General features: G+C 41.9%; 3 protein-coding genes across 5 annotated transcripts; 2 read left to right on the top strand and 1 right to left on the bottom strand.

The window, feature by feature from the left end:
* Positions 1-52: 52 nt before the first annotated feature.
* Positions 53-7,990, bottom strand: LOC106743455 (neuralized-like protein 4). 2 transcript variants are annotated; one of them, XM_014617309.1, is made up of 13 exons: positions 7,604-7,990; positions 6,948-7,163; positions 6,421-6,870; positions 6,152-6,352; positions 5,847-6,072; positions 5,440-5,539; positions 5,174-5,350; positions 4,739-5,044; positions 4,466-4,659; positions 4,074-4,363; positions 1,622-4,008; positions 1,407-1,565; positions 53-1,135 (listed from the first exon to the last, which is right to left on the bottom strand). In XM_014617309.1, exons 1-13 carry the CDS (start codon positions 7,856-7,858, stop codon positions 946-948), a joined length of 5,151 nt encoding a protein of 1,716 aa, XP_014472795.1. In that variant the 5' UTR covers positions 7,859-7,990; the 3' UTR covers positions 53-945. The 2 variants fall into 2 exon arrangements, with proteins under 2 accessions (XP_014472795.1, XP_014472796.1); XM_014617310.1 differs by having other exon boundaries at positions 7,643-7,989.
* Positions 7,991-9,298: 1,308 nt separating this feature from the next.
* Positions 9,299-17,545, top strand: LOC106743439 (alpha-tocopherol transfer protein-like). Its single transcript, XM_014617280.1, has 5 exons — positions 9,299-9,606; positions 14,222-14,562; positions 15,173-15,301; positions 15,431-15,665; positions 16,469-17,545. The coding sequence occupies exons 1-5, from the start codon at positions 9,483-9,485 to the stop codon at positions 16,498-16,500; spliced, it is 861 nt and encodes a 286-aa protein (XP_014472766.1). The 5' UTR covers positions 9,299-9,482; the 3' UTR covers positions 16,501-17,545.
* Positions 17,546-17,642: 97 nt separating this feature from the next.
* Positions 17,643-23,486, top strand: LOC106743436 (alpha-tocopherol transfer protein-like). Of its 2 annotated transcripts, none has more exons than XM_014617275.1 (6): positions 17,643-18,668; positions 19,695-19,963; positions 21,390-21,481; positions 22,340-22,585; positions 22,798-23,164; positions 23,251-23,486. In XM_014617275.1, exons 2-6 carry the CDS (start codon positions 19,726-19,728, stop codon positions 23,283-23,285), a joined length of 978 nt encoding a protein of 325 aa, XP_014472761.1. In that variant the 5' UTR covers positions 17,643-18,668; positions 19,695-19,725; the 3' UTR covers positions 23,286-23,486. The 2 variants fall into 2 exon arrangements, with proteins under 2 accessions (XP_014472761.1, XP_014472760.1); XM_014617274.1 differs by having other exon boundaries at positions 17,643-18,749.
* Positions 23,487-23,552: the final 66 nt, after the last annotated feature.

The following is a 23,552-nucleotide window of genomic DNA, read 5'->3' as shown; positions in this document are numbered from 1 at the left end:
TCGCGAGTCTCCTGCAGAAATGTCTTGGAATTCGTCAAACGCAAATCCGATGTTGGGCAATACGAGCTGCATTTGCATCATTTATTTCTACAACATAGACATTACACGATCCTCTTTCTATCGATGCCGCGGGAGAGTGCGTTAAAAAAATTGTGTCTTGAGAGATTCGCTTGCTAGTATGCGATACTCGGTGATTTGGTATATTGATTAGGCGTGAAGCGCGGGCGTCGAAAATACTGTGTTCTCTTCGCATAGACGCTGCGAATATATGTATGTGTATCCCCTGCGCGCGTGTGTGTATTTATATATATATATATATACACATATAAAATGCGCATTCTTTTATATGTATATAAATATAAATACGTATATATATTCCTCTCTTTTGCCGCCGCGGTAAAATATTCACACGCTACTTGCTGTTGCTGGTGAGCATCAATGTAGGCCAGTCGCGACGAATACGTGTGTGACACGTGTGCTGTGCCTTCGGGACTTTCGAGACTTGCTAAATCATTTACAGTGCGTCACAAAAGTGTCATTGTTGTCCAACGGGTCTACAGCGAATCTTCTCCTACATAGTGCTCGAATGTATAACTCTTGGACAAAAACGAGGGATCTAATTCATAGCTATCACACAATCGTCTGTACTGTACACAACGGTTAAGGTAACTGAAAAGCTCCGTTTAATATCTACCGCACAAAATCGCTATCGTTAAATGATCCGGCCGATCGACTATACGCATGCAAGGGGATTTACCTGCACGACGGGTCTAACGTAAAACGTGCAGCGCTATTTCGACGGAATTGAAATATCATCGATCCCGAGATTCTCACCACAGTCGTGTCAACAACGTTTCACGCACGTATGTACAACACAATCACTCACAGTCCGTTGCGCGCTTCTTCATGCAGACAGACGTGACACGTTCGTTAACCGGACGCGAATTAAAATCCGTCCAGATGAACGAGCAGGGCGACGATCACCGTGGCTCCGGCTTCCTTGGTGGCCCACTTGCTGGACTCGCAGTGTAGATCGGCGCCGTCCTTGTCGCCGGGACTGATCGTGTACGAGCCCGGTCTCACCAGCAATTGGAACGCGGTCGATACGTTCAGCTGCTTGTGCGTATCGATATATCTGCGAAGATGTGCGAAGATGAGCGGAATAGTAGAGACGGAGAAACCGGTTTCCGCAAGTGAACCGAACGAAAACTCGGTGACGAGAAGTGACCTTCCTGTTACTCCGAATACTCGTGTGAACGATCAGCACTGCACTGAAACTCGGTCGAGAGCGGAGCGGAAACCTCCTGCGGGAATACAACCGAGTGTTCGTCCGGCTCGGACAACGGAATGATTTTCTCCGTGTAATCGTAATCAAGTGTGCGTGAGAGAGAGAGAGAACCACTCACGGATACTTTTCGTTAAACTCGTCGAATGCCGCGGCGTAGTACTTGATGCTGGGCGAGAAGGACACCTGCGGATTTTGCTCCTCGCTCTTGATGCTCATCGCCAAGTTGCTCATGTCTAGTTGCTCTTTGGTCATAAGCTCTCCCCGGTCGAGAATCAACCTGAAAGAGCGGCAGTAGTGGAGCGCGACGCCCTAGAGAAATCATATCCGACTCACCTTATCGCGTCCAAGCGTACGCCGTAGAACGCGACGTGCCACTTGTCCGTCGTGCTCTGCGGTATCTGATTGGCGTTGATGCTCTGCTTGAGGGGGAACCTGACCCAGCCGACGGGTATGGCGAACTCCGCCGGCGGCTCGCCCTTCTTGCAGATCGCGTTGTCACCGTCGAGCTTGTAGCAGGCGGTGCAGTAGCAGGTGACCTCGTCGCCGCAGAAGAACTCGTCCGGCAGCACGAGGGATTTCTTAAGCCGCGTGCACGCGTTCAGGTAGTCGCACTTCTTCGAGGACACGAGGGACGGGCCGAGCGGAGTGGACGGTAACGACGGCGCCGGTATCTGGCTCGGAAGTATGCTGAAGGAGTTGTCGCGGCTGACGGTGCGCGACCACAAGCCGTTGTTCGGGCTGCTCGCGACGGTCATGTTGTTCGGCGCGGCGTTCTGGCACGGCGACGCGCTCGTCGGCTCTCTGCTCGCCTCCCGGTTCCCCGGATTGTTCTGCTGCCGTTCGGCGCTTATACTACCGACTTGACTATTGGACGCTATGCTTTCGTTAATCGCGTTGTTGGCGTTCGTCGAGGTGATCGCCGCGTTCAGGCTGCTCATGTTGCTCGCGCTGGCGACCATGCCGTTCTTAATGTTAATGTTAGTCGCGTTGTTAATCTCTACATTTGTACATTCGTTCCTAATACTTAAGACGATCGCGGCGCGATTGGCCGCGTCGTGATTCGACGCCTGCTCGCTCGGCTTGTTCTCCGCGTTGTCCGGATAGACCGTCCTGTTCTTGTCGCTGCGCGTCTCGTTGCTCAGCTCCGAGCCCGAGTCGTCGGCGCTCGAGGCCGCCGGCTTGTTCTCCGCGCCGTCCGCGCGGACGTTGCTCGCGAAGCCGACGTAGGGCACGCTCGGCGACGCGGACGACGGCGAGAGGTCCGACGAGGTCGTCGGCATCGCGCTCTCCTTCTCGTGGCACTCGAGGTCGGCCTTCTCCCGCGAGTTCTCCGCGTCCTCCGCGCACTCGCCGCTCGGAGCTACCAGCGCGTTGTCCACCGCGACGTTCGCGGACTCCTCGTCGAGCGGCGCGATCGACACCTGCTCGCACTGACCGTACAGATCGAAGACCGCGTAGACGTACCCCGGGAGATCGGTCGCCGCCACCCCCTGATCCGCCCCGTTGATGAACAGATGCAGCCGGCTGTCCTCGTCGACCAGCAGACCCACCACCGAGTCGCACTGCAGGTTCTCCAAACCGCCGCCGTACTTGGTCTTGACCCGCGTGCCGTTGTGGGACACCCAGTCGCTGCAGATGATCCACGAGTGCCTCTTGAAGCCGAGCGCGGTCAGCGGGAAGCTCGTGGTCTTCTCCGGCGACACGCAGGAAACCCCGCAGAGGATACTCGAGACCCAGCGTTCGTTCAGCCTCTCTATCCTCACTTGGAACGGCTTGCCCTTTATCAGCGGCCGGCTGGACATCACGACGCCCTGGTTGTAACTGGCCACCCTTCTCGCGAGCGTCCTCGCCTCCAGCTGGACGTTCCTCCCGTGGTTCTCGTGGAACTCGTAATTCCAATCCCCGGAGTCGCCGGCCGCCGACGGCAGGACGACGGGCGGGGGCGTCGCCTCGTTTATCAGCTTGCCCTCGGACACGTCCATCGACGTGTCCATTCCCGCGTCGTTCCTCAGCACGGGCGGCATCGGGTCCAGCAGCAGCTCCAGCGAATCCTGCAGCCTCAGACTGGCGTTCGGCGATATCGCGCTGCTCTGCTGCTTGCTGCTGGTGATGTTCACCGCCACGGTGCTGCCGAAGAGCTCTATCATCGCGTACACCATCTCCGGCAGATCGGACGCCGCCACGCCCATATCCTCGCCGTTCACGTAGACCTTCAGGTTACCCTCGTGCGTGCGCTTCAGGCCGATCTTGTCGCCGACCCGCAGCCAGTCCAGGCTCGGACAGTAGTTCGAGGCGAGGACATGGTCGGTGTGCCTGACCTCGCTGCCGGTCAGGTACCAGGCGTCGTTCGGCATGGACGTCATGCCGGGCACGAGGTTCATCAACGTCAGCCAATTGCCCGTCCTGCTGCTGACGACGCCTATCTTCAAACAGCCGCTCCACTCGCGCGCGATCTCCTGTATGGCGATCTCGAACATCTCGTTGTTCTCCAGCGTCGTCTCGCTCAACAGCACGGCGTTGTTGTACTCCCTACACCTGGTCGCCACCGTCCTGTCGCTATTCAATTGCACGTTCAGCCCGACCGACTCGTGGAACCTGTGCAGCGTCTCCGCTTGCGCCTGAGGCTGAATCACCGAGGTCGGCTGTTGACTAGTACTGTTCTCCGATGGCAAGTATTGCTGCGTCAGCGGATCTCTGCGTTCCGGCAGCACTATCGTCACCTGCGGCGATCTCGAGTGAATAAAGGCCGTTCTCGCCGGACGGCCGCGTATTCGCCGATAAATACCTGAGCGCACTGACCGTACAGGTCGATCACCGGGTAAACGTTCGCCGGTAGACCCGTACAAGCGGCACCCTGATCCACCCCGTCCAGATAATAGTGTAAACTCGAGTCCGAACACCGCATCATCCCTATGCGATTTCCCTCCACTAATTTATCCAAATCGCAGCTGTAATTGTGTCGCAAGGTTACTCCGTCGCGCATCACCGTCGACCCAGAGAGCATCCACGTGTCGTGGTCGATGTCCGTCATCGTGGACGGAAATTCCAATTCATCGGGCCTTATCACAGTGACGCCTGTAAACGATATCGCGTCGACTCGTGTATCGTACGGTTGTTAAGACAATTCTTGGTTATTATCGATACGTTGCGTGATATGAGTCGCGTTGCAAAAATTACCGGCTTCGATGGCACCGGACCATCTAGCGACCATCTTATCTATCGTCACTTCGAACAATTCGCCGTCGCGCAGCGCGCGATTAGCGATCACGATGGCTTCATTAAACTCGCCCAAAGCTCGCGATCTGGACGCCGTTAGACCGTTGTTCGTGATCCTTGCATTCCTACCGTGCACATGATGGAACCGCAGATCACTGTCAACAAGTCAGCAGGGATTGTCAAGATTGTCGAGTAGACGACGGTAAGGTATGAAAACGGTCGGGAGTCCTTCACCTGTACAACGTCGTGTTGCTGAAGCTCGAGTTATTCGTGGTCGGACTGTAAAAGTCCATGTTGACTATGGTAGCCTGGGCGGCCTGCCCGTAGAGATCGATCACACCGTAGACTTTCTCGGGCACGCCCATCGCAGCCATCCCTTGGTCGGCGCCGTTCACGAAGAAGTGTAACATCCCGTTATCCTTCCTCATCACTCCCACGTGATCGCCGACCTGCAGCCGGTCCAGATTTTGCCCGTATTGATCTATCATGGTGGTGCCGTTGTGCATCACGCCGTTTCCCGTCATCATCCACGTGCCAGATCTGCAAGCGATATGGACCTTCGAGCGGTAACACAAGCGGGTAAAGACTTACCGCACGGCTCTTCGTGGTTACGTGTAACACCGTCCAAAACCAAGATGTTTGAATATTCGCACATTTCCTCTGACTTACCTGACGTTCGTCATAGTAAAGGGAAACTCCAGTTCCGTTGGCGAATGCGTGGTGACGCCTATCTCGATGGAGCCCGCCCACTTCATGACGATCTTATCGAGCCGGACCTCGAACAGCTCGTTGGGCCTCAGCGGTCTCGAAGTCAGCACGACGCCGTTGTTGAAATCGTCTATAGCACTGTGTAAAGATTCATTTACGCTCGATTAAACGGTGCGTCAATTTTAACGTTTGCTCGACGCGAGAAGCGTATCTCGAAGTATTTATACTTGGGCCTATGCGCTGTGCGTCCATTGTTGATTACATCGGCGTGCGTGCCGCAACAGGAATGGAACATTAATCTATCAGGCGGTTCTTCTTCTCCAGCATCTGTGAAAAAGTTCAACGCACGTTCGAGGTAGGATCGTACGTGATAGTAAACATGTGCAAAGTGCACTTTAAGTGGTATTTTAAGTAGTATTGTGTTACACAGATTGTACGTATGTACACACATCTAGTTTTCTGATATGCTCGTAATAAGTCGTTCTTCAAGCAAGATGAATATTTCATTAATTCTATGAATTACAGTACTTTTTGCGCCGATTGTTAAGTTCGTCACGTGAATCATTTAAAGAATACAAGATGCTTAGTTGAGTGAATTAGTGTCTCCGAAATTACGCGATGCACACGACATTACCTTCACTATCTAGACCCTGCAACTGCAGTGTATTTCTCCTAGTAACCAGATTCTGTTCCTCCCTTTCGTCGCGATCAACGATGGTTACTTTCACGGTCATCCCGTAAAGGTCTATTACACCCCACACACCCGCGGGCACTTTAGCGGCGACTCCTTGGTCCAGACCGTTTATTAAATAATGAAGATTTCCGTTGCTCCGTCTGATCATCCCTACCCGGTCTCCTTCCTGAGAAACGACGACGTCAGCAACGGAGATAAAGGAAGGAAGAAAAGAGCTGAATGATATACTTCCGGATTTACCGTACCCTCAATTCGTCCAAGTTGAATTCTCCATATTCACGTTGCGTGCCTTTGCCATTCGTTAAAATACCGCAGCCGGACATCATCGTCGTGCCAGAGCGCATATTGGTCATCGTGGCTGGGAATTCCAACGCCGTAGGGCTGTGAGTGGTAACACCGACTTCTATGCTACCCGACCACTTGTAGACTAGTCTGTCTATCCGTATCTAACAATTTCGTAATTCATGTAGACCCGCTGTCGTTTCGCGATCGATCGAACGAAATGCACGCTCACCTCGAACAGTTCGTTATCTCGCAGCGGCCTGTGCGTCATTACGACGCCATTGTTAAACTCATCGAGCGGTCTCCGTCTCTCGGCGGTCCGGGCGTTATTCGACAGCTTCACCAACGACCCGACTCTCTCGTGAAACTTCAACCTGTCCTCCCTTATAGCGGCGGGGCTTGGATTCTTCGGTAAATTTACATTCACATTGACACTTAAATTAACGTTTAAGTTAGCGACTAGATTTGTTGTCGAGGAACTGGAGGTTTCCCCCATAGCATAGTCATTGTTAATCTCAACTTCCTCCTTCGGTTCGGCGCTGGGCAGAGCGACGAGTCTGGGATGAGTCAAACTGACTTGCACACAATCACCGTACATATCAACAACAGCATAGATACGTTCTGGAATATTGTTGACCGCGACGCCTTGTGAAACACCATTGATGAAAAATATCAGTTCGTGCTGTAATACACGGATAAAGGTTACTCATGTTTATTATCGGGAGTAATAAGCGCGAGCCAGGATGAATGATAAATTACATTGGACGTTCGCATCACTCCAAGAGTATTTCCTTCCTCCAAATCATTAAGATCCATCCCGTACATTTCTACGATTCGATCTCCATCGCGAAATATCCCAGACCCGGTCATGATCCAAGACCCATGACGGAGATTCATGGCACAGGATGGTAGTTCTATGGATTCTGGATCATATTCTACCACTCCGATTTCTATACTGCCACTCCATGATATCATCTGCACAAGATTAGATTACGTTAGAAATAAACGTGTAATGTGTCATTGAAAGATGATAATTGCCATTTCTTTATATACTCAACACACACGCATATATATACACGTAACATATACATTAACTTATTCACATAACACATACTTATCACTGCTGTTACATTCCTCAGAAACTAAATTAAATATAAGAACAAGCTTTTCAATATATAGTACATAAGATACAAATATCCCAACAGTGATGAGATCTTGTGCATCGGTTTCAAGATTTTTTTGTCATAAATTATTTCTCGGTGGGACATCTTTGACAACGCTACTCGAGAGAATGCGAATGTCGTTCCACACATACACACACATACATACATACACAGAGAGAGAGAGAGAGAGAGGAGACGGACGCATGGTGCAACCATTGTAGAGGAAAGGGTGCACACGCGAAGGCGACATACCGAGGGCGCGAGAGCGTCTCTCTCGAGGGAGGTGCTTACTTTCTTGTCGATGGTGACTTCGAACAGCACCTCGTCCTCGAGCGGCTCGGCGCTGAACACCAAACCATGATTGTATTCGGAGAAGTTGCGCGTGGCGGTGCGGTTATTGTTGGAGAGAGTAACGCGATAGCCGCATCGCCGGTGAAACATATCGCACACCGCGTTATTGCACCGTGTTGTTGCGGAACAGTGGACGAACTGCACGCCGCGACGCATCGCCACCCTCCACCGCCCACCGTCGCCTCGTGCACGCGCAGCTCCATAGGCCTGTATACAGTACGGTGCATCAACGGAAACCTTTCTCAGTGAGGAACGGTGTAGAAAGGTGTAGATGTGCGCGCCATCTCTGAATTCCATGCATATTCGAGGCGACCGCACGCGGTAAGTTAAAGGCTTTCATACATGGATCGCTGTACTACCGTAAACATAAGATGTATCGTAAAGCACGCACTTTTGCATGACGCACAACGCATATGCGAATGAGCCATTCCGAGTCCTTCATTTCTATCCTCAGCAGCGCTCCCCGCTTAAGAATTAGCCAATAAACGAACGTATAAAACTGTCCGACCAATCATAAAGCATGCGTAAACTGTAGCGCTTCATCATAAGCACAACTTGTGCACGTTGATTGGTTGAACAATTCTATGCGTTTCTTCATTGGCTAATTATTATAGTATACACTTTAGACCTGTTCTACATTACGTATGTTGCTGTCGGAACGTAGCCGATAGTCCAATGAGAAAATTCGTTCTCGAAAAATAAATTCTCTTATTGGACCATCGGTTGCGTTTCGACTTCGGAAACATCGACATACTGTAGAACAGACCTTATGTTTATGATTGCAATAATTTATATATGAAAGTCTTTGTGTCTGGCAAGTATTTTCGTGTCCTATGAGCAGAAGCCGTGACTAAGCAATAGGAAAAGATTAAATAATGGCCAATATCATCAACGTAAGTCAATCAAATCAGTCGATTAAATACTGCTCTGCCGTTGTTATTGTTGCTACTGGACAGATTTGATATAGCAATGTAATCCTACTTTGAATGTGTTGATCAATTTAATATTAGTTACAAGGTAATAATTAGATTGCACATATTAGAAAGACAACGACATCTACTATTATATTTTACATGTAACAACTAGACAACAGCTGGATCACAAAAATAAGGACTGATAAATTAAGAACTGATTAATTTAACCAGTAAAAAAAAACTTATCTTGTTAATCTCATCTAGCTACTGATCTTTAAATCAGACTGCATTTTTGTTCGGGCTCTTTTTTATCTTCGGAAGTAATTCATTCGCTTGGATTTTCGAGCGCATTGTCCTTTATTTACGTGATCGATCATCTTTTCGTTTGCGCGATCGATTCATTCGACTCTCTTGACTTTTCCATGCTTCAGAAGAGTTTCAACGATTGGGAAGACAAATAACGAACTGCATGCGTTCATTATTCCCGATAAAAAAAAGCCTGATAGTTTGAAACTCGAGCGAAGTGTCTTTTTGTTATCGGACGGCGCGTCATGCTTTGTATTGATAGCACACATCACAAACGACCAGGTCATAATCCGCGTACTGCACTGGGGCGCAGTAGAAGAGACAGACCGGCCTATCGGACTTTGAACGTTCAAAGATTGAATCGGTATGATACACGAGAGGAAACCTCTTTCTTCTCGTGGCGGGAATCGGAGATCGCAGACAAGTTTCTGTCGTCCTGCTGCGAAGAACGTTTCAACGACAATCGTACCAGCGAGGGATCGAAAGTGGCCGGAGGTCGTGCGCCAACGAAGATCGTCTATTAGTTTGAGAACAGCGAGGGGCGAGGAAACGGTTGAAAGATGTCTTTCGAAGTTTATATACATCCACCTAGGCCCGAATTTAAAGCTTTGGCCGAAAAAGAACTCAGGGAGACCGAAGAAAACGTGAAGAATGGTATCGAGGCCCTAAGAAAGTTACTCCAAGGTAAATCCGTCGTCTGATATGTCATCTCTATTCTTTTATTATTCTATTATTTTAAAGCGCCGAAAAAACGATTTTCATTTTTTTTTTTTTTTGAAACAGTTATGCCTATCAATTTCGCGTACGTATATTTGTACGTATATTTTACTTATACTTTAAGAAATATGCATGAATTTTTATATATAAAAATTTTGTAAAGTAGCTAAGATATCTATACGAGCGTGTCCATAAAAATCTCGTTAAACTGCTGACACAAACAGTCAAAGTAGGATTTGACTACGTTTGATACCAAAACGCCAAGTTGGATTTATGATGAATAATGTTAAACGCATATATTAAACCTAACGAAATTACAAAAAAATTGGAGATTGGAAAAGTTTATTTTTGTATCATTATTTTTTTCAATTAAATTGTCCAAAAGAAATATCATTTTTCAAAAAATTATTATTTTTTAGTTTTATCATATGGAAAAAATAGTTGTAATTTATAAAAGCCCAAGTCATTTAACCGTTTTTCTTTACATTGTTAGCAAATTTGAGAAATCACGTTCCGAGAAAAACGCTTTTAAAGTTTTAATTTATTTTTTTGGTACTTAAAATAGATTTTTCTTAATCGGCGGATTCCTGGATCAGAAAAGGATTCGCACACTTCATAAAAATCATCAGTACGACTGGTGATTTGTCAGTTTCATCGTTCGTTTTATCAGGCTGTTTTTGCGACGTACTGAATTAAATTCTTGATCTATTATTTCGCGGACTACTTTGCATTTTAGACTTATAATTACATGATATTTTTCACTGCAAATATTGGACGTAAAACACATTACAATTTCTACAATTTTCACATCACAATGGAGGTATTCTGGCGTTAAATGCCAAATGCACTTGAAACAGGCGTTTGAATTTTGAATATGTCCTTAGAATGTTCGAGGAATCGCATTCAAATTTTCAGAAAATACCTTTGAATAATTGTTATTTTAGAAAATGTGAAAAGAAAATCGATTTTTTCAATCCTCCAGAATATAGGTGGATCCTTTCGATTCTGAAAGAGTGACAGAATGAATGAATGAATATTTATTTAGCTTTCTCGGCTATTTTATTTTATATCAATTATAACAACCTAGTTACAATAGTTACAATATATTCTTTTAACTTTCGTTTAAACTGCTCTGTCCTTTCGCACTGTTTCATTTCTATTGGAAGGGCATTGTACATTTTCACACCTTCATAAAACAGACTTTTCTGTGCGCTTGTAGTCCTATGAAATTGCATAACAATATTATATTCTCAGACCGTCTTGTCTTTGTTTTTCGTGCACATTTCCTACTATTTGTATTCTATTACCCAAATATTCAGGCGACATATTTTTTATTTTATTTTAATTTGCATTTTGCATAATAAACAGCGAGGCAACATTATTTCGTGGAATATAAAATTAAATGCGATAATCTGCAATCACTCTCGTCCGTATCTGGTAAGTTATCGCGAAAACCGTATTAATGTTTTCTGAGACTAATGTAATAAGTGTTATCATCTGATTACGGATGTTTGCACGAATACATACTTCATCAGTGAACAAATAGAAAAATCGGAGTGGATCAACTGACTAATCAAACTGAAAAAAAAAAATACTTTATCGCACAGAGATACAAAAATACGTAATTGTAAATGTTTGTGTTAGTGTATGTGCTAAGCAGACGCATTTTTATATTTGCGCGATAAGACACTTTTCTATTATTTCTATCATTTTCCTATCAAGATATATATATTTGTGAGTTTCTTGTGAGATACCAATACAATATATCTATCGGCAGCATTGTTATTTATACCTTGATATTAATCTATTCGATGCAACTTCCGACGTATCAACCTAATAAATCGAAAAACGCAAATTTCCTAATTTTCATAATTTAACGTTATTTCTAGAAACCGCGTGAATGATACGAGCGGTGGCGAAAGATTGGTAATGCATTGAGAGATAATGTCGAGGTCATATTGTGACAGTCCGATAATACTTCTCGTCTTCCTCTACATTTTATCTTTTCTCGCTGGTCTTTGCCGCTCGTAACCGCCAGACTCGGCTTATTTTTTCTCACACTCGTTTGTATAGAAATCGATTCTTAAACCTTAAACCTGACGTCGTTTCTTGAAGTTGTAGACGCGGCGTAACGTTTCAATGTTTATCGTCGTGCTCACTTCAACTCACAGTTTCGAAATGCTTCAAAGATTAAAAGCAGTGAGATTGAATCAGCACGAAGGTAACATGTTATATGGAGAAGACTTCGAGTTAAAATATTATTGCAGCTTTCGCGTGTGGATATACTTCGTTTTGCCGATTTGACGGTAGTGCTCTTTGGTTGATAAATATTTAAGGTATTACTTAAATATATAAGATACACCTTATATAACTTGGCGACATTGATATAAATTGCATAAGCAACGTTGCAAGAGGCATTCTCCAAAAAACAATCTAAAAAGAAGCGATAAAAATGAACGACTTTATGATTAGGAATGTGATTTTATCTTTAGTAAATATTTTATAAGCATGGTGATGTAAGATTATCAAAAATTCGATTAATTTGCGAGTGGTAAGCAAATCTTCACCTTCGAGCGTAATTGAAATCAAAAGTAAAATGTCGCCAACTTTTCCCGAACGTTAATTAAACAGTAGATTGCTCCTCTGAGATATTCGAGATTTTTACGAGACACATTTCAAGATGATACGATCGGAGACGGAAAGCGGAGCAAATCTGTATCATGTTTATCTCTCGATGTGTTCGGTCACGGTGTGTATGTGTGTGTGTCACAGTGATATATAATAATTATAAACATTCCGATTGGCTCTCATCCACTCGATGAGCTAACGGTGTCAAATTTGATCGATTTTGCATATATGTCGTTCTTTCTTTGACACCCGTGTAATTTGCTAACTGTCTTTGCTAGACGGGTACAGTGTGCCTCGAGATTCTACCCATTCATCGCTCATTTATCATCGTGGACATCCTGCGGATACTCTTCTGTTTTCGTTTTTAACTTTCCATTTATTCGTGTGGCCCGACATTGTACGCGCGCGTTTGCCTCACACGAGCCGCGTGTCTACTTTGTCCCGAATAGAATAAATGAAAAACCGTCGCGATTTCCTCATATCCGCCTAATAGGAAGCACCGAGGCGATTTCATTGAAAGAAAACGGATACCTTGCCTTGCACGCGAGGACACGCTGCGTCGTTACGTCGTTCTCATGCAAATTGACGCGAACCATCATTGTAATGCATTACAGAAGCCTTATTCGATTTCCGTACTTCAAACAGGGACCGGATGAATTGTCAATCCTAATCAGGAGTGAAACACACCGTTGCATCAGGTCTTGATTAAATTGCCTATGTTCGAAGAACCTAATTATCTATATGCGCCGGATTCCGCCTCTCCATAATAGCAATATCGCTTATCAGGATGGTAAGATCCGAGCGTTTACAGCTAGCGATCAGTAGAGACATATCGCATGAACAAGATATCTTGTTACAATAACTGTCAAAATCGGATTTTTATAAGGGCCGCTTATAAAAATTTGATTTTGACAGTTATAACGCCATATTATGACGTACATAATCACGCCTGTTAGGCACTAAAATTTGCCATATTTTGTTTCTGCTCGGAAATATCGACAGAGAAACCCCTCGAGCTTTCGACGATTGTGGCCTTTGAGACAATAACATTTTATATCATATGTTGTAATTAACCGTGCACCTTGATCAAGAGGCGCATTTCGAGATAGTAACGGAACAATGCGAAGTCCAATAATTTTACCAGATAGAAGAATGATCAGCTGGCAGAGTGAATCATTGGAGAATATATTGTTGGATAAACAAATATGTGCGAACACGGTCATGTGTGTGTTTGGCACGTGCATGAAACGAGCATGATGATAAAAATGTACGGCAACGTGTGAGAAAACTCGTAATGTTTTACCACTGCTTGGTCACTCGTTGTACAGAAATATTCTCGCGAAGAAGACTGTTTTTGCGGGAAGAGACGTATGAAAGAAAAAAATGCCACATTTAAGTATTTGCTAAAAAGTATTGAAATAATGATTTTAATTGGATCAAATGAATATTACTTGAAAATATAGCACCCTTTTCCTTAGTGCACTATTTTTGAGTAATATTTATTTGATCTATATAAAATAATTACTCCAATACTTCTTGCCAAATATTCTTCTTTTTTTTTATGTAGAATAGATAACTACGGGTGAATACATACTGAATGAGTCTTTTTGAGAGCGGCGTAATTCATTTGTTATTGTAATAAATTGGATTGATGTGCACGAGTTCGCCCCATTTTTTAATATATATCACAAAAGTTATACACATGATATTTATTTATTTAAAAATACAATCAGTCAATTAAATATGTGCCGTTTTGTTCGACGACTTGCCATCTCTCCGGTGATTGCATGATTCCGCGCTCGTAGAAATTCTAGGATACCTGAGCAAAGAACCAATTAAAACACGGTGCAAACTTTTCTATCAACCCAATACATATTGGCCGATTTTGCGAAGTTTATCATTTTGTACGAGAGTTGATGATTTCGTTGATAAATCACGAGATTTTTTCTTTCAGAGGAGCCAAATCTTTACTTCTCCACCGACGACGACTTCCTCATAATCTTCCTACGACCATGTAAATTCTATCCGAAGAGCGCACTGGAGCTCATGCGACGAGTCGCGGAATTCAAGGAGAAGAACGCGGCCTTATTGCATAACCTGGTGCCGAGCGATGAAAAAGATGCATTTTTGAATTCTAACGTCGTAAATGTCTTTACTCACAGAGATCACAAGAATCGTAGAATACTGCTGGTGAATTGCGGCAAACTTTGGGATCCTTCCACAGTCTCGGCCGACCAGATATTCCGATTCTTTTATATCATCCAGGAGATAGCCGTACAAGAACCAGAAACACAGGTTATTATCAATTAAATTAAGAGTTAACGTCATATGCAGTAAAATTATCCAGCTGACGATGTCATATCTAAGTTTATCGCGAAACCGCGATCTAAAGAAAGATCATTTATAATGTGCAGTAGAATTTATATTAGACTTCTACATCTCAATTCGAATCAAGGTGTTCTCTTACAAATTCCCCTTCTTTAGTAATTCTCCTTCAATATGCAAATAACGAAACCATAAAGTTAACTACGTGTTTAGTGCCGGTGATTAGTAAGAACAACGATGTATTATGTTCAATAATCGAGTTGCAACTTGTAATCAACGTAATCCAATTAGCTTGATTACATAAAGTAAGTATCACCGGAAAGGACAAGAAAATGGATGCTAGACGAACAATGATATTATGTAATTACTCGGAAATTTGTATAAAATGATTCAGCGAATAGGCCGATATCGATAAAAAGAACATCGAGTGTCTCTCTCGCCGGTCGCGAAGTCAGTTTCATCATCGGTGTCATTGATTGTGCGACCTCTCTCTCTCTCTCTCTCTCTCTTTCTCTTTGGAGTATAATTTTTAAAGCCTTTCAAATATGTGCTAGAGTATAATATCTATTTTCTCTCACAGATATGCGGCACTGTGGTGATAATGGACTTTGACGGACTATCGATGAAGCAAGTGATGGGTCTATCACCATCCTTCAGCATGAGACTCCTAACTTTCATTCAGGACGCGATGCCGTTGCGCCTGAAGGAGGTTCGTAATATAATATATTTGTATATATTCGTATATTTACGCACTATTTTCGCGAAGTGGATCAAACATCGCGCGTACATATTCGTGCGTCTTCCTATATTAGAAGTTAATTATCTGAAATTATCTTAGGTTCACATCGTGAAACAACCGTTCCTCTTCAACATGGTATGGCAAATGTTCAAGCCGTTCGTCAAGGAGAAGCTGAAGAAGCGTATGTTCTTCCACGGTTCTAAGATGTCCTCTCTTCACGCTCACATTCCTCCGAGTCACCTGCCGAAAAATTACGACGGCGAAATGCCGGCGATTGATTATACTAGTGCCGACTGGTACCCGACATTAGTCACTTTCGAGCCTAAGATTCAAGGTGAGTTGATTAACGTTATCAACAGATTTGTCGATAACATACCGATGTTATTTCACAACCGATTCGAGTGAAATCGATCGATAAAGTAGCTGACACTTTTAGAAATTTAATCCTGATAAGGAATTAGTGCTGTGCGGTTGCATTAACGCCGATCATTTGTCACTATCGCGGTGCATTTTTACGAAATACAACCCAGATAGCACAAGATGTCACCCAGATAGCACAAGATGTTCACAATCATCTAGACTGCGTCCAAGATGTTTGAGGAAGTTCTTAGGACGTTTTAAGAATATCCAGGACGATCTAAANTTTTTTCCGGGGGGGGGGGGCAAATTTATAATATATAATTATGTGTATATATAATATATTAACATATATATAAATAAATTAACATATAACGTATATATAAATATATTAACATATAAAAATATAAGTAATTTTTATCACCTGATTATATATGGAAAATTTTATCGTGGAATTTTTTTCGGACGAGAAGTTACGCTGCTTGCAAACGTCAAATCTTCCAAAGATCGAGCTAAAGAAATTGCATGTGCTAATTTTGAACTCGCTAAAAAGCGATTACGTCTACATTACTTGCATTTTTGATATTTTCAAAATAGATACATGTTCGAAGTTTAAAATTTCAAGCGAATAAATAACCTTATGTATAATGAATAGGCTGGTTCTAATTTCGTAGCTTCGCAAATATGCTATCGCGCGTCTATTATTTGATTATTTTTACCGATCTCCAGTACGATAATTTTCTAATTGTGATTAATGATACAAAATTTTTTTCTGTTTAGAATGGAACACATACGGAATTCGTCAAAAGTAAGCCAAATATTGCACGTCGGTTATGTCGGCGTCCTTGTCGTCGTGGAGTATCACGTAGAGTATAACGTTAAATATTAGTTTTCACAATTTGCCGGGTTGCGTATTTTGGACATCAGAGAAATACATCATTTACTATATAATGAAAACATATATAATACATTATGCATTTGCGTATGTAATATATGTTATATATTATATGTATAATATATTTTTTATAACTGAACAGTGAATAAATTGTATAATTTTTATTCTCGCACGACCGCACGAAATTTCAACGATTGTAGAGAGAACGTCAGTTCAGCCACAATATTTATTATTCTCAAGTTAAAGATGAATGCAGCTTATAGTGAAAAAAATGAATTTTTTGTTCACTCTTGACATAAGAATACCTATAAAAGTGAGACTCACCTAAAAAAGGTGATCATTATTAGTTGCTTGCAGATTTAAGCATCCACACCAAGTTTATTAAAATATCATTAATATGTAGGACATATCAAATAATTAGAAAATAATTTTTTTGATTATGAGCTGTATTCACCATGAGTTGTATTTATATTTGGAAGATAGATATTGTGGTCTAAACGTTAATATGGTAGCAGAGCAGTATAATGAACGAAAATATTTTATTAGTTCACTTATTAATTGTGGCTTTATGGATGTAGTTTTTACTCGTCTAAGTTATTTTTGACGTTCCTAATGATTATACAATATAAAAAGAATTATTTAATGGAAATCAGGAGAAGGCACAAAAACGAACAAGTTAGATCATTAGCTGAACAGATGATCAAGTTTGCGAACGTTAATTAAGAAGCATGTTTGTATCTTGAGCTATCGAGCTAATATTTTGCATTTGACATAGCTTGCTACAATTTTTGGCCCGAGACACATTTTAGGCTCAATAAGGCCAAATTTTTTTCTTATTTCTTTTTAACATTATTGGTGCGCCCTGTCGTCGCCGTAAAGTTTATTAAAAATGTCTTGTTTTATTACTTGCATACTTTTGTATCTGATATAAATAAATAAGTAAATAAATAATTAATAATTAAGAGAGCAATTGCATGGTAAAATATACTTAACATAAGTTATTTTTATTTAAAATTTTTACTTGGAAATTACATGTCGCGTAACGCAGAAGAAACATTCGCTTACGACAGCTCTTGTAAATAATGCTGATAGCTTCCGGTTCAAAAGAGCAAACTGTAATTAAAATTACAAAATACTATAATGGCCTGAATCTCCATTAGTATTCAGTCGTACGAATCGCTGTAATCGAACCGAAAGTTAAATGTTTGATTTAATGCTGATATGTCGCTGACGATCACTTACGTCACACATTGGCTCATTCAACAATTTACCTTGCTGCAATAAATTTAACGCCGAAACGAACAATAAAATATTTCTTGTTCGAACTCTGCTCGGTGTGTAGTTATTGTTGAAATCAATATGCACGTATAGTACGTATACCATCATTAATTCGAAATTATTCGACATATTTCCCGAAAATTCCGTTTTCTTCTTTTTATCATTACCGTGATCGTTAATTTCACTAAATTTTGTTTTTGCTAAAAGCGGCCTATAAGCATCTCCGAGCGAGTATATTTATAATTTGTACACAGAGTATTCGAAAACTGTCTTAATTGGGTCCCAAGTTTCTTTTAATTAATTTATTTTTGTAAATTGAGTTTTCATGCGTGTACCCGGCATATCGTTTCTACCTTTATAACGCAACAAGAATTCAAAATTTTACAAAATGTAATCAGTATGACAAACGTGTGAAACAATTACAACTTTGTCGTGATTTCATGAATTTTGATGTCGCATTACTTCGTAGAGAAAAAAGAGAAAGGGAGGGAGAGAGAGAGAGAGAGAGAGAGAAAGAGAGAGAGGGCGATATTACGTAGCGTATTTAATTAACGTCTTTTATAAACGGCTGCACGTTCCGCAATGTCACGCTCGCGAGCAAGTGGGGAAAATCAGCGATTCTATGTTGACGATATTCTTTCGAGTGCATATTTTACTGCTCATTCGACTGGAACATCGGCCTCGACTTGTACGCGTATTATCACCGCAGGTGGTCTTTCCACTTTTCCTCTGGTCAACGAAATCTTCACTGTGCCATTCGCAGCGTGAACTTGTTCGAGTCAAAAAAAGAAAGGAGGATACGGACCGGTAATCTACCCCGCGATCCGGCAAGCGATCGTACTCACCGGTATATTATTCGAGCGTTGAGATTCGTCGTCAAAATTTCCGGTAATGATAAGTAAACAGTTCAGTGACGTATATATTAGTTTGCCGTGACGATTGTTCGGAAAACGGCTGGAAGCGTACATTGCTTTGAGGATCCAATAATTTTCGACGCCTCTGACGTGGTCGTTAGGCCAATCCTGATGAGCATTTATATGGTATATACTTCATTGAATCAAGAATTTGCAAAACGCAAACAAAAATTCGTAAACAGACTCGTCACAACCATTAACAATCGTCAAAGTTTCACTCTTAAGCTTAACTTCTCATACTTCCCTGGACATACATCGAGTTTAACTTTCGTCACAACATCGTCACAAAATGACATAAAGTTTTTTTAAGTCTTTCTTATTGGTAGATTTGAATCTGGCATCAATTCCTCTCATTTGGTATTCTTCTTGTTATTAATATCGCAAAGTTGAGAAAAAACTACGATATATTCTAATATATTCATTCTCGGTAATTAAAGAAGTCGAAGTTGAAAGGAAAGAAAATAATGTTTCCTGCTACGTAACGTGCGTATGTATATGAACTAGGATGCTAATATTGTTTTTTAGACGTTTCCCTATAACGCAATATCTTTATATTCTTAAGAAAAACACATCCCGGTAACTGCTTAATCACGCTATAACTGTTCACCTAATCGTGTATACAGTTTCGTTCGTATCATTCGCAGTCAGGCTACGGGAGTCCTTTGTTCGAGCAGAAGCGCACACATTTGCTTCTGCGACCGAGCAGTAAAGTCTCGACGGAAACAAATTCTCGGATGTGAAGTTACCTCGTAGATTATTGCACAAATCACTGACGCGGTTGATTTGATTTCTGAAAATTAGAATCATTCAAAATTACGTCGGCCCTTATTACCGTATAAAAATATCGCGGCGTGTGTGAGTGTCGTATCCTTTCACATTCACTGAATCCGGACGATCCCCGTTCGATATTCCTCGACAGATACTAGCTGCGCTGCGATTGAGTGGACACAATGACATCGGAGACACTTACAAATGACGATATAATTCGAATGGTCAAAAATCACGAAATAAGAAAACTACTCCAAGAGCGATTAAAATCCGCACCGATAGTCATGTTAGATAAGCATCAGATCAATTTTGACGCAGAAGACGTCGACGAGTTCTACCGGCAGAAGGCCAAGGAGGAACTACGAGAAACGCCGGAAATAGTTGCTCAGGGTTTCAAGGAGTTGAAGGAATTGCTCGCAGGTACTAAGAAAGATCATTCGCATTTTACTGTGCGAACCCCGGTCAGTTCGGGCGCTGTTATCTCCGTGAGAATGTCGAGAAAGTTTTAATTCGCAAACGGGATTTGCCAAATCAGTACTCCGTCAAAACGAGATGTCAGATGCTCGTCCGCTGGGCGTCCTTAGCACTAATTTGTTTTCGCGGTCCCCCGTACGTTGTCTTGCGACCGGTTTCCACGTGTCACAGGTGAAGAAGAAAGTGACTAACAAGAGAAGCGTCTCTTTCTCTTGGAAAATGACCCCATTGTGAAAACAGTTAGTGCATGTATTATGTGTACGCCGAGTTTTCGTCTCTTTTCATTTTTCACTTTATTTTCAAATAGTCGAAAGACTAAAATTTTTGCATACATCTAATATATTTTTTTTTTTCTAACAAAATATTCTGAAGGTTTTCCGTTAAAATTCTCTTTGGTTTAATTATGAATGGAGACATTGTGTTACAACGGATAACCTTTACTAAATTACATATTTGAGAAAGCCAAAAGAAAGAAAGAAAATAAGATGTAAAATTCGCGAGAAAAGACAAGAGGTTGTGTATCAAGCGGAAAGGAAGACTTTTCTCTTGATATAATAAACGCACAGTGCATTCATTATAACGTGTTTACTTAGTAGATTAAATTTGCACCACGGTATCGTCGTTTAGAGGATCAAAAAAACAACAAAGTATAAAAGATCTGATCTTCTATCTCTCTTTTTACTATTTTTCGGAAATTCTGTCAGCAACCAACGGATCGGACAGCGTACATAAAGCGAGGACGTGATTTCACCGGTGCATTCAGACGATTCGCAATGTTGAGCAAGAATTGGTTTAATGATGGTAAAAGTACCGAACGCGGCGTATAAATTCAGTCACGCTTACGCGTGAGCCGAGTGAAAACGAAAGTTGCGCTTGCGATGACCCCGAATGGAATCACGTTTTTGCCTTCGAGCAACTCAAACGAAAATAATATCTTGTCGGGAAACAGGAAATATAATTGATAACGACATACAGAGTGTCCCAGGCCAACATGGACAAAAGCGAAGGCGTAGAACCGAGGATTGAGGTGAACAAAAAAGTCCTGTAACATTTAGCAAACAACACGCAAAATTTCGAGCTATTAATTATTGAAAATTAGTTACTGACATAAAAATTTGAGCGTTATTTGCAAAATGGTACAGGACCTTTTTGTTCACCTTGACCCATTTTATGTCCTCACGAAGTTCATCCCTGTCGGTCTGGGACATCCTGTGTAATTGATAACAATATCCACAATATCAGTATGTTAACAGTGCCTGAACGACAATCGCGTAATAAATATATCCAACTGTCCTTTTAATCGGACCATCTGACGATAAAAAATGCGTTGGAATGATTAAGTTTGATTAATTTCTTTTTCTTGTTTCATTAGAAGAACCTGATATAAATTTCCTCGACTCTGAGGAGATCTTTATCATATTTTTACGGACGTGCAAGTGGTATGCGCAAAGCGCTTTCTCGCTCGTAAGTCAAAATTTTTTCCGGAAGTACATTTCAAATTTACTTTCTAGAGCACTTTTCAATGTTCAGAAGTAGATTCCAAATCAACTGTAGAATGAAATCGGATCATCTTGCTTTGAGACATTTCGTTAAAAATGGAATTAACGTGATAATTATCGATCTTAATGTTCGGCAATCTATCTGTTTCTAAAGCAACACTCGGAATTAAATGCTATTTTCGGCCCGATTCCAGATTACTGCCTTTCCATTAGTGCCTTCCCACTATCATTTCAGGCTCAACGACCGAATCGCTCTGGCCCAGCGTGTCCTTACGTGAGACACATGCTGGGTGTTTTTCGCCAAACTATCATAAAGATACTTTCTTTGCTAAGTAATTGTTATTTTTATAAACGAATAAACACTAAATTTTTTAGCAGTAAAGTATTGTATATGTTTTACAATAATATAGCGATAAAATAATTACAGTATAATTATTGAAGCTTTGAAAGACAAAGTTCGATCGTCAAGCGATAGTGAGGAGGGTATAGGCGTCACCTCTGAAATCGGGCAGAAAATTCCGAGTACAGCTTTAGACACTACAAGTTCGTGAATATTAAGATCGATCACCATTACATTAATTCTTATTTTGACAAAATGTCTCAAAACAAAATGATATGATTTTATTCTGAAACTGATTTGGTATTTAAAGCTACGCTCAGGCAGTGATACCATAAGTCGGCCTCGGTAGCATGCGGTATCCGTGTGTGTGTACATTCGAAGCGCACACAGCACGTACACACGGGAGCGATCCCCTTCGCATGCTATCGAGACCGATTTCTGGTATCATTACGCTCAGGTATATCTTTATATATTTCTTAACAGATGAAACGGTTCATACGCTTCAACCAAAATTATCCCAATGTATATAAAAATCTGAAGCCCAGCATAGAAAAGACGGCGCTTTGCGCCGGTTTAATATTTCCGTTACCGCTTCGTGGCACAGACGGATGTAGGATCTTTATAATAGAATTAGGAAAACGTTGGAAACCGAAAGAGGTGTCGCTGGAGCAAATATTTAAAGGTCTGATTCTTTGCACACACGCGGCGATGATGGAACCAAAAACGCAGGTCTGTAATTGGATATTTTTTCTTCATTTATAGACACATACACACACACACATACACAAATATTTGAAATTAACTTTAAATTCATTAATTTTACTTTTGAATTTTTTTTTTTGATTAAACAACCGTCTGAGGATCTCCGTAAAGATCATCAGAAGTAGTTCACGAAGAAATGCGTGATTGCATGCATATATATATTTAACTTGTTTTTTCAGATCACTGGTGGACGTGTCATTCTTGATTTTGAGGGTCTTTCTCTGAGCCAAGTGACATATTTTACTCCCAGTTTTGCCAAAATGGTGGCCGATTTTGTACAGAAAGCATTTCCCCTCCGTCTCAAATCTATTCATGTTGTGAATCAGTCGTTTTTGTTTAATATGATATTCGCATTATTTAAACCGCTCTTAGAGGAAAAGTTTCGCAAACGGATACACTTTCATGGAACAAATTGGGGATCCTTAGCGACTTTCATAAATAAAAGCGTGTTACTTAAAAAATATGGCGGCGAATTGGATTTAATCGATTATTCGTTCTGCACGAACCTCTGGCAAATTTTCTGCTTCTTCGATCCGATATTCGAAGGTAATAATCGTTAAAATATGAAATTTGTCAGGTTTCACGTTAAACAAAGCATATCGATTAAAATCGCGATAATGTATATGTTTCAGTTTTCGAGGAAATAACCTCGTTACCTAAAAATTGACTGCTGTCTGCAATCATCACGTTTTAATTCTCGTTGTGTTCATCATCAACGGCCTGACGCACAAAGGAGCAGAAAAAGAAGGAAAAAATCAAGTGCTGGAATCATCTTAATATTTGATCTACTAAAAGGACGCATCCGATTCGCAATTATCACAATCGTAAGCTTGAAATTTGGAATTTTTTCGCCAGAAAACAATGAATTATCGTAAACGTACGAATTATCTCCATCGATTTAAAGTAAAGGTAACTTGAGTAGAAACTAGATTCG

The sequence above is a fragment of the Dinoponera quadriceps genome, unplaced genomic scaffold (assembly GCF_001313825.1).
Source record: "Dinoponera quadriceps isolate SergipeBrazil2010 unplaced genomic scaffold, ASM131382v1 scaffold1069, whole genome shotgun sequence".
In the NCBI taxonomy this organism is placed as follows: Eukaryota; Metazoa; Arthropoda; class Insecta; order Hymenoptera; family Formicidae; genus Dinoponera; species Dinoponera quadriceps.
Note: the sequence above shows the minus strand (reverse complement) of the source record. Positions and strands in the feature narration are given on the sequence as shown.